The sequence below is a fragment of the Aquarana catesbeiana genome, linkage group LG01 (assembly GCF_042186555.1).
Source record: "Aquarana catesbeiana isolate 2022-GZ linkage group LG01, ASM4218655v1, whole genome shotgun sequence".
NCBI lineage: Eukaryota > Metazoa > Chordata > Amphibia > Anura > Ranidae > Aquarana > Aquarana catesbeiana.
In genome coordinates, this window is record NC_133324.1 from 712,797,411 (window position 1) to 712,808,454 (window position 11,044).

The window sequence follows — 11,044 nt, forward strand, 5'->3', positions numbered from 1 at the left end:
TTTTTTTTTTTTCAAAGCAAAAGATCCTAACATTTTTTTTGATCTTTTGCTTTTAAAGCTAAAGAAGAGATTTGGGGTCTTTTTGACCCCAGATCTCTCCAAAAAGAGGACGTGTAATCCTTATTTCTATTACAAGGGATGTTTACATTTACATCTTGTAATAGGAATAAACGTGTTAAAAAAAAGGGAGAGCGTAAAAATAAAAAATATAATAAATAAGAAAAGAATAAAAAATTTAAAGCGCCCCCATCCCTCTTTGCTCACATGCAGATGCGAACGCTTACGTAAGTTGCACATGTATATGTAAACGGTATTCGCACCACACGTGAGGTATCGCTGTGAATGTTAGAGCTAGAGCCATAATTCTAGTGCAAGACCTCCTCTGTAACTAAACAGATAACCTGTAAAGGCGTTTAAAGCGTCGCCTATGGAGATTTTAAAGTACCGTAGTTTGTCGCCATTCCCTGAGCATGGCCAATTTTAAGGCATGACATGTTAGGTATCTATTTACTATTATTATTAATAATATTATTACAATTTTTTTAAATCATAAAATTATTTAAATAATACTTTTTTTTTTTTTTTTTTAATGCATTAAAGTGTATTTTTTCCCAAAAAATTGCTTTTGCAAAACCGCTATGCAAATACCGTGTGACATAACAAAATTGGAATGATCGCCATTTTATTCCATAGGGTCTCTGCTAAAAAAAATATATAATGTTTGGGGGTTATAAGTAATTTTCTAGCAAAAAATGCTGGCAGAAAAAGCCTGGTCAGCAAGGGGATATAGACAGATACATCTGTCACACTAACCCAAATGCTCTTTGTAGTTGTATACACTCTTCAAATCTTTGAAACCATTGTAAACATATGCATATAATAGTGATTGCAATGTCAGAACTGAAGCTTACACAAATCTGTTAATTACCCCACTAACATTCGAAGGAAAATGACTGCACATAGCAATAAGTTAGTCAAAAATGACCACCAGTTGCTGGTCCTTACCGGTGGGGTGTAATTATCTTAAGCCTTTACTACCAAATCCCTGTAACCTAAGGAGTGTGTATAACAGAGAGAGGGGAATAAAAGCCATAACATGTAATCAGCCCAAGGGGCATAATCACTGTTGGGCCAGAGGCTGAACCACACCCAGCTCCTAGTCTTGATGAGGATAAAGTTGGAAAAGAAAGAACATGCCTATAAGCTTTTATATAACTGCAGAGTTATGCAAAATAAAGACATTCTTGTCCCACACCCATGATAACATTAACACTTCGTGAGAAAGAACAGTGGGAAGACCTTGGGGGGGTTGGTTGTAAAAGGTAGGTTTGCAATTTAACTTTCAGCATCTATTTGTAATAATAAACCAGCTGGTCACTTACCTTTTTGTTTTCTTAAAAATCCTGTTAAGAACAACAGAAGATAAAATGTATATAAACTGTGACAACATTTTATTTTTAGTGTAAAATTGAACAAGTAGTAATCATATCTACAAGTGGCAGATATATATATATAAAAAAAAAAGTTGTACCTTAATAATAAAAAAATGTACCTTAAACGTGGATTGCATATTTAAACTATAGAGCCTCAAAAACTTGAAAAACTTGACTTGAACCTGGCATTTACACATATCTCATTTGTATTTATAAATCAGGATATCCTAAAATGTCTTCATGCAGTAAAACATGCCGTACGAAATACAAAAATAGAAATTTATTTATTCTTAAATTACACATAAATATAAGATACAAATGTATTTTTAAAATACAGATAGCAATAGTCACACTTTTGTGTACATATGAAAATACAGCATTTGAATATTTAACATACACCAACACATTTTTATAAATGCAACTGTCAATAAGTTTTTTTGATTGTTCCAAAACTCCATTATTATGGAAAAAAAAAGTAAAAATGTGAAGTGTCTTAATTTTGCCTCACGTCTTGAAGCAATTTGTTAATTTCTGCCACAAGTTCACTAGCATCCATAAGTTCGTGTTTACCATCATTGAGATGATTAAGGACATTGTCAAAGTCATCTTCCTCATAGTTCTCTGGTATTTCCTCCATAGCTGGCAACCACTTAGAGGACGGCTGGGCACTGGAATGATTTCCTAAAGAAGGTCCACCAACATTGTTGGGATTTTGGAAATGTGTGTTAGCTGCCCATGCAGCAACCCCTTGGGGGTAACTTAAAGTCTTAGTAGGCACTTGCCCTTTCCTTCGCTCTAAAGAGTTTGAACGGTCAACTTCACTGCATTCAGTGTAGTTGTCTAAAGATGGAGGTAGCAAACGTTGGAAAACACTGCTCATTTCAGTGAGGAGGGAAGAAGTGCAAGCTTCAGCTGACTCCTCATCCTGGACCTCTTTACCAAATGTGGAAAAACTCTTCTTCTTCTCATTCTGATCTATTGGAAGTACTTCCTCTTCAAGTACAGGGGTCTGCTGCTGGGTTTGTTGCTGGTTATTTGGCTGGGGCTGCGGAAGGGATTGGACTTCTTCTCCAGGGATGAACATGTTGTTTCTGTAATCTGCTGATGGGGAAGGAAGAGGTGGCATCCAGCATTGATCAGAGTGTCCTAGAACACGGCATTCATCTGTACAGAATCTCATAACTAAAAAAGAAAGAAAGAAAGAAATGTTAAGACTTTGCATACATCTATAACGTACATTATCCTATTACGACACTAATTTTATTTAAATATACAATGAGAACTACTGTATATATTATACTAGCTATGGCAAAGATACTTCTGCCAATACCTCAAAGTAACCAGTCAGAAATTGTCCTGTTTTTTTTATTACAGGTACTGTCAGTCACAGCTCTCTGCTCTGCCCCCTCCTCGCTCATTGGAGCACTGGGCTGTGGAGTGGGAGCGGCTGGCTCAGGCTCTCAGCGGATCGCTGCGAGGCTGAGCCGGGTGTCGGTCCAGGGATCTGGGTCGTGATGACGCTGAGCCTGGACCGACCCTGTGACATCAGCAGAGAGTGGACTTCAGTCCATTCTCTGCTAAAAAGGGGTCACAGGAGTGCAAAACGATCTGCACATCTGTGATCCATAGTAGAAGTACAGCCAAACAAGCTTTTGCTGTGCTTCTCCTTTCTGGTAAAACATTTTTAGGCATCAGCATCCCCCTCATCCCCCTTTTACCTACCTGGGCCCTCATTGGATCCAGCGCTGTGCTCACCTTCAGTTTTTCTCTCCCCTCACTTCTGGGTCTCGCTGGCTTTGCTGGCACACCGGGAGCCTCTGGCTCCCAGTGCTTTCAAGCAAAGCCAGTAACGTAGGAGCAGGCCGGCGGGGCCGAGTCCCACTGTCTGTGTAAATGGATGGAGCAGCGGGGCTCGGTAGCAAACGGCTTCCCACGGGAGCACTGGACAGAGAGGGGCCAGGAGCGCCGATGGCCCGAGAAGAGGAGGTTTGCGGCCACTCTGTGCAATTCCATTACACAGAGCAGGTAAGTATAGGCATGATTTTTTCTGTGTTTAAGAAAAATTTTACATTTACAATCGCTTTAACAAAGAACTAAGATTATGGGAATGCCGCCATGTTGGCCCAAAGAGATTTTGTCTGTCACTTGTACTCACTATGATCAGCAGGTTTTGCTATGCAGTAGAGAAACCTGCTACCATTATTGATGTAGCTAATCTTAGCTTACTATTCTAAATTTGCCTACCCATATAAAATTCGATATCGGTTCACAGATTTAATGTTACATCCTAGTCTTGCTTGAAGTAAAAGGAAAGGCGTCACAATAACTCACTGGTTAAATGTTGCTTCAACTCTGGTCTACCTTGTATACATTTTGTAATAAATCGCTTTCTGAATGCTGTTTTTTTTTTTTTTAATGTAGCAATGTGACATAAAAGCCCTGGCCCACTCCCATCTTTCTCTGGGCTGGTGGGTGGGAACTGTTCTACCAATTGACTATGCTTGGGATAACACCACAGCTCCCTTCAATTCAACACTGTTTTCCAAGCCTTCATTGTACAGAGAAGCGCCAAAGTACCTCCCAACTTTCTGAAATGGGAATGAGGGACACCTATTAGCAAAAGTATGTAGGCATAGGACACACCTCCTGTCACGCCCTCCCTTAAAGGAGAATTGTACAAAAAAAAGTGTTTTTTACCACTACTATTCCTTTATATTGGCTTTTAGTATTTACAAATGCAGCAATTTAGAGATTGGATGAAAGTTTTAGCACTGGGAAACACTTTTTGATAGATAAATAGTACATTTTATATACATCTATATAGATCAGACCAAAATGAGGGACAAATGAGGAAGAATGAGGGACAGAGGGACATTGCTCCAAATCAGGGAGAGTCCCTCAAAATCAGGGACAGTTGGGAGCTATGCACATGACCATATAGAAAAAAACATAATACTACAGGGGTTGATTTGCTCAAACTGCAGAGTGCAAAATCTGGTTCAGCTCTGCATTGAAACCAATCAGCTTCCAGTTTTCTTTGTCAAAGCTTAATTGAACAAGCTGAAGTTAGAAGCTGATTGGCCACCAGATTTTGCCCTCTCCGGATTTAGTAAATCAACCCCACAATGTTTATAGTGATTTATTACAACATTTATACAGGGCAGATCAAAGCTAAGGGGAGCAATATTTGGCTGTTAAGCTATTGAGACACCTTCCCTTCTACTTAACGTTTGTGCGAAAAGAGAAATGACAATCGCAAATCCACATAAATTAGTCAGAGCACAAAGTTGTTTTCTGAATGCCTCCCATGGGCAATTGTGTACCACTTCTATTAACCAAGCTCATCTGCTTGAAAATATAAAGGACACTTATCGCACAAGAAGCTAAATTAGTTTCCATAACTCATTCACCTAGAATCTATGAATTTCTTTGATATCTGGAACTCTGTGCCACTCTGTTCCTAATCCATTTTCCATTCTGTGCATTCTGTTCTCATACATTACTTTTCTGGACACAGATTTAGCATAAGATATTCCAAGGATCACTTTTCATTTTCTAATATATGGCTATCATAAATTCATTTCCTTGCTGACAGCACCTGCTACAATACCACAGAACAAAATTACATTTTTTTTTTCCTCTTCACTGGAGTCGCTTTTGAGACCAAATACCGTTATATTATTTCCTGCAAACTATAACATTTCTCAGCATTGCTACATTTTCTTTAAGACATCTGCTAAGCAATGACATGACTTCGCATCACTAACGAGGTGCAGCCTCGGGTTCAACGTGGTGGTAGAATCTGTCACTAAGGAGTTAATGCAAATAATCCGAGCAACTGGCATTATTAAATAAGGATGAAAAATAGCCCAGGTGTATTTGGCCGAAACTAACAGACACCCTGGTCAAATTACTGAAGCAGTGCATTGGATAGGATGAAAAGGCAGGAGAAAACAATACAAGGGGACAGATGGCCTGGCTGAAATACGGCATACGACCACATTGAACATGGGTTCCATCTGCGGGACCCTTACAACTGAGGACAGCAGGAGCTAGGGGCTGTATGAAGGGAATGCTGTCACTATCTGTGGGGGAGGGCCCCCCAATTCATTGTTCTCCAAAGAACCCTTTGCACTAGCTGACATTCTTAAATAGATTAGTAAACACCCCTCTATGATACTTAACTTATGTGGTGCTGTCCTAGCTGCTGTTAGCTTAATAAAAGAGCATTGTTTAGGGCACAAACAAAATAAAGGCAGTAAAATCAGAACGGTGCCTTTGCAGAGGGTGACCTTGGAAGGATAGTGTGCTCCTGCAATGCATTCACGAGGATCATCTGTACCAGGTTTCACAAAAGACACCTTTTTTTTTTTGTTTTGTTTTTTTTGTAATCACTCAGCTATCGCAGGCAAGCCAGCCCCTTAATTCCTAGAATCGGGACATGTGGTAAATAAGTCCTACTCTTGCTGATTTGCGAACAAGTATTGATTGTTCACACACAGAGAAATACTGAATCCCTAACCAGTCACTGACGCATCATGTGATACTTTCAAAATTTGATTGTGGTTATGTCAGAACAAGTAATGAGGCTGAACTTTATTAGACTAGGATTTACCGTATCACATGTTATGGCCAGATCCTGTGACAACTGCTAATATAAAACTTCTTCAGAGCACACACCAACAAACATAGAGAAACCCTTCACACCCAATAACTGGTCTATAGTTAAACTGGTCCTTATACAAATAAGCACAGCACCAGGAAATGCTTTGTGTAAGATCAAACCTTTATAAAAAGGTATAGTCTGGACTAGGAAGCATTGTTTGTGACGTGGCCCCAAGGACATTGCCTTCTTTGTCCACCCCTTTGATCTGTTCACGAGAAGGTTAAGAAACCAAGGCTCTTTGGGAAATTGCTCAAAACAAGTTCTCTCCCCACTGCTGATACTAAAGTAGCACCAACTTCTCTGACATAACCTTTAAGCATACATTCGCATGAGACTAAAACCTACTGCTTAGCTAAAACTGATTTTGCTTTGGGCAAAATGCTCAATATTGTGTCTGTCTCCACTCCTATACCAGCTGTGCTCTGTTGCTGAGAGCAGGCAGCAGCAGGCAAGGGAGAGAGCAGAGTTGAAAGGTTCTGTTGTGCTGTGCCTACGTATGTGTTCTTCTTTCTGCTCCCTCCTGGATCAGTCTGACAGCCAGGAAAAAGCAGTACATTAATTAGGTAGGAAAAATCAGCAAAGCTTACTTGGAGGAATTCTGTGGCCATCAGTCATCAGGAAAAGTTCTCCAAACCCTTCACCTAGAAGTCTGTCAATTGGGGAATCTCTGCCCAGATCGTAATCACTGTCTCCAGCTTCACTATCGCCACGTCCACTGTCTTTTAGGCTAAATTTATCCATGTCTTGGAGGGCATATCTGCAAAGCAGGAGGAGAGCATGTTGGTGCTATCATAACAGAAGAAAACTCAGGTGAGGTTTGTTAAAAATAAAATTTTAACTCACCTGTAGCTCCTTGAATATTTGTTTCCACGAAAGCTTGGTCTTGGCTGATACTGGCCCTGGTGAAGCATGGAGAGCAACTGGGATACCTGTCAATGAAAATGATGGAAAATACATTTATAACATCTAACGGGACAAAACAATAGGCACAACCTAAGTTTACTACTATATGACTATAAACACAGATGAGCTTAGGGCAGTATACTGAATTCAGGCTAACAGACTAAAAGAACAAATGTTGGCATAATAACGTCCTAAAATGCATAAAGCTGTTATAAACTGCTTTGATGGAAATTGAATTTTACATTCAGTTCTTATAGTGAACACATGTATAAATATATAAAACAACACTGCAGTGTAAAAAAAGAAAAATGTTGTGGTTTAAGGGGGAGATTTACTAAAACTGGAACACTAAGAATCTGGTGCAACTGTGCATGGTAGCCAATCAGCTTGTAACTTCAGCTTCTTCAATTAAGTTTTGGTAATAAAACCTGGAAGCTGATTGGTTTCTATGCAGAGCTGCACCAGATTTTGCACACTCTAGTTGTAGTAAATCAACCCCTACGTGTACTAAGCTCAAACAAAGCATAACCCTCTTTGTCCATAAGTTATTATACCTAAAGGGTAAGAGGCCTTATTTACCTCCACGGCAGGTGTAGCATGAGTCAGTTCCAGTGCAAATGTATCTGGGACATGATTAGATGATATTGTCATCAGGCTGTTGAGTGATTGGCGGCTGTGATTACTTTGCCTGCTGCTCATCTGGCCGCGTTCCAAAGTAGGGGATGGGGAAGGAGAAGACCTATGATGGGATCTAATTGGCAGTGTACCATTCATGGTAGGCACTAGAGTAATGTCCCCTTTGTGGATTTGCCTGGAAGGCCTCTTTGGGTGATTTTGGTACGTGGATTCAGCCACTCTGCAGTTGTAAGACCGATTGTCCTTTTTTTCTCTGTTGCACCTCGTTGCAAAAATGACCATGATGATTAAAAGAACTGCACAGATAGCCCCCAAGGAAAAGATAATGATCATTGAGACATCCATTAAGGCCTGGTTAACATAAGTAGCCTCAGTACTGCCAGCAGCATCAGGAGTTTCAATAATGTGGCATTTAAGAAGTGCTTTAGTGGTACGTTGAGGTGTCCCTTTGTCTTGAACTGACACTTGAAGCTCCCAGTCCTGGAAATGGAAACTCTCCATACTCATATTAGTGTAGATTTCACAAGATCTGGGATCTATAATGAAAATGTCATATTCATTCCCTGATGTTATGGCACAACTAAGTTCAGAGTTCATGCCAGAGTCTCTGTCTGTGGCCCTAATTTTGGTGATCAAATATCCACTTTCAGCATCCCTTGGGACTGAAATCTTGGCTGTGCTATTGTGCAGAGTAGGAGTCACAATCACTGGGGCATTGTCATTTTCATCAACAACAGTAAGTACCACTGTAGCATTAGTGGTAAGCTGGGGAACTCCACTATCCCTTGCCTGGACGGTGAAGATAACTTGATTTACTTCTTCGTGGTCAAAGGCCCTCAGAGCATATATTGCACCATTTGACGGGTCAATAGTCACATAAGTTGTTATGGAACTACCTTGAATGAAGCTTTCGGGAATGACATATGTCACCTGGCCATTTTCAGCTTGATCTGGATCTGTAGCCCTTACAGATGTGATATGGGCTCCAGGTGAATTGTTCTCCACGATGACAATCTCATATCTGTTTGTCTGAAATTGTGGTGGGTTATCATTTTCATCACTTATTTGTACTGCAAAATGCTTGACTGTGGACAGACTTGGCAGCCCCCTGTCCTCAGCTATTACAGTCAGGCTGTACTCTGACCTTTTTTCTCTATCCAGCGTGGAATTTGTTAATATCAGATAGTTGTTTTCATAAGTCTTCTGCAGCTTAAACTGCCCATGGCCATGTAGTTTGCATAAAATTTCCCCATTAAGTCCAGAATCTTTATCATGCACCCTTACCAAGGCCACAAAGGTATCCAGAGGTGCACTCTCTGAAATATAAGCAATTTCTTTGCCAGTAGACATCAGATTGATATTGATTTCAGGCTTGTTATCGTTTACATCCACAACATTGATAATGATCTTACAGTGGCCAGGGATTGAGTTTGGACCCATGTCCTGGGCCTGGACATCAATCTCATATGATTTAGTTGTCTCATAGTCCACTTGCCTTAATAAAGTCAGCTGACCTTTCTCTGGATCCATCCTGAAGGTGTCAGTAATTTTGGGGGACACGTTGTTGTTAAATAAGTAAACCACTTTGCCATTGGCGCCCTCATCTGGGTCTGTAGCATTGAGGTCAATGAGCAGGGTCCCAACAGGGGAGTTCTCAGGTAACTGGATCACATAAGACTTTTGTTCAAAAGCTGGGCTGTTGTCATTGGAATCCGAAATGCTTATTTTAAGGATGGCTGAGCCGAACCTCTGGGGCACCCCCATATCCGAAGCGGTCAACTGGAGCTCAAAGCTGGATTGAAGCTCCCTGTCCAGCTCCCTGACCACGATAAGTTCTGCGTATTTGGCGCCATCAGTCCTGGTCTTCACTTCAATTTTAAAATATTCATTTTCAGAAAGAGAATAGGTGTGGAGGGAATTCTCACCCACATCAGGGTCAAAGGCGCTGTCTAGGGGGATCCTGGTACCCACAGCTGCGCTCTCAGATATTTCAATGGGGATTAGAGACCTGGAAAAGTGGGGTGCATTGTCATTGATATCCAACACCTCAACTTCTACATGGAACAGCTGCAGATGATGGGTGGGCAGGGTGATGACATCGAACTCTATGGAGCAGTTTAGGTTCTTCTGACACAGCTGCTCCCTGTCGATCTTGTGGCCGATGGTGATCTCCCCGTTGTCCTCCTGGACCAGGAGCAGAGGTGGGTTCCCCGGCTGCATGGCTTTAAATCGGATGGCCGAGGGGTTGGGTAACTTGGACAACACATCAGCCACATCCTCGGCTAGCCTGGCCACCACGGAGCCCACCAGCTGCTCCTCGTAGATGCTGTACTTTAGGTTCTTACTATGCCCACCTCGGATGGTGAAGAAAAAAGAGATCAAGAAGAAGAGCGACTTCATTTTCCTGGCGATCCCCCCAGAGCGATCCATCCAAGGAAGAGAGCCTGGATCCGGGTCAGAGGAAGGCATTGACCTGACCTGGGGGACTGGGCAAAGTTTTTTGGGGGGGGGGGGCTCACCGGCGCGATCTACTAAGCGGCAGTAATCCCATAGCAGCTGGAATCACATGAGGATGACATTGCTCCATGGATTGCTCCTCTGGATGTGCGATCCCCCTTTCTCTTCCTTTCCTCTCTCCGCTCCGCTGCAGACTGAACCCCCCTGATTGCTGACTCCAGACTAAAAAATCTGGACAACTTCACTCCAACTCAGACAAAGCTTCTGCTCTGCATGCGCTCCATCGCTCCCAGCCAATCAGCGCCTTCCCAAATCAAAGGACAGTGAAGTCACATTAGGAGCGGGGGAATGTGCTGCTGCGGGGGGGTGGAAGGAGAACAAGACACGGCTGGCTCCGCCCACTGCATTCACTTTTCAGAGGACACATTGCGGAGGATTCCAAAAAAAAAAAACTTAAAGGCATTGTCCGTTCACCGATCGTTTTATCCAGACGGAGGAGAGGAGATCGTCCTTGCTGCATCCGCTCCACCACCGACCAGGATTCTGCAGTGCGGAGCTCACACCGGGCTCCTATCTCCGGAGCTTCAAGGATGCCTCCACTTCTGCCAGCCACATTGGGAGAACACCTACTTTAGAAATGATCCACCTTCTCATTCACATAGCATGACTCCAAACATAGAGGTTCAAAACTCTCCACCACCCCCCCATTCCTGGTCACTAGTCCTCATTGTACTTACCTCCAGGGGTGATTAGTGACCCCCAGATCTGAAAGCTCTGCTCTTCTTCTTGTTTCTTTGCTTAGACAGACCATATATTATGAAATTGTCTTTCCTACAACCATGGGGTGAAAGAAAGAAAATCGCACATATCGCTTGTCAAGTTCTACATGCAATTATTGCTAGCGGCTGTTGTAGTCACAAGCAATAATCACTGTGCTCTCCCGGTGGGG

At 42.0% G+C, this 11,044-nt stretch overlaps 1 protein-coding gene across 1 annotated transcript; it reads right to left on the bottom strand.

The window, feature by feature from the left end:
* Window positions 1–1,428: 1,428 nt before the first annotated feature.
* On the bottom strand, window positions 1,429–10,650 carry PCDH18 (protocadherin 18). The gene is made up of 4 exons (XM_073603835.1): window positions 7,582–10,650; window positions 6,943–7,028; window positions 6,687–6,856; window positions 1,429–2,615 (listed from the first exon to the last, which is right to left on the bottom strand). The coding sequence occupies exons 1-4, from the start codon at window positions 10,105–10,107 to the stop codon at window positions 1,927–1,929; spliced, it is 3,471 nt and encodes a 1,156-aa protein (XP_073459936.1). The 5' UTR covers window positions 10,108–10,650; the 3' UTR covers window positions 1,429–1,926.
* Between the last annotated feature and the right edge of the window lie 394 nt (window positions 10,651–11,044).

Excerpts from the sequence above, each read along its gene's own strand:
- PCDH18 (XM_073603835.1), bottom strand. The coding sequence starts at position 10,107 with ATGCCTTCCTCTGACCCGGATCCAGGCTCTCTTCCTTGGATGGATCGC. Across the intron at positions 6,857-6,942 it reads AAATATTCAAGGAGCTACAG|ATATGCCCTCCAAGACATGG; the intron begins GTGAGTTAAAAT and ends CCTGCTTTGCAG. Across the intron at positions 2,616-6,686 it reads TGGCCACAGAATTCCTCCAA|TTATGAGATTCTGTACAGAT; the intron begins GTAAGCTTTGCT and ends TTTCTTTTTTAG.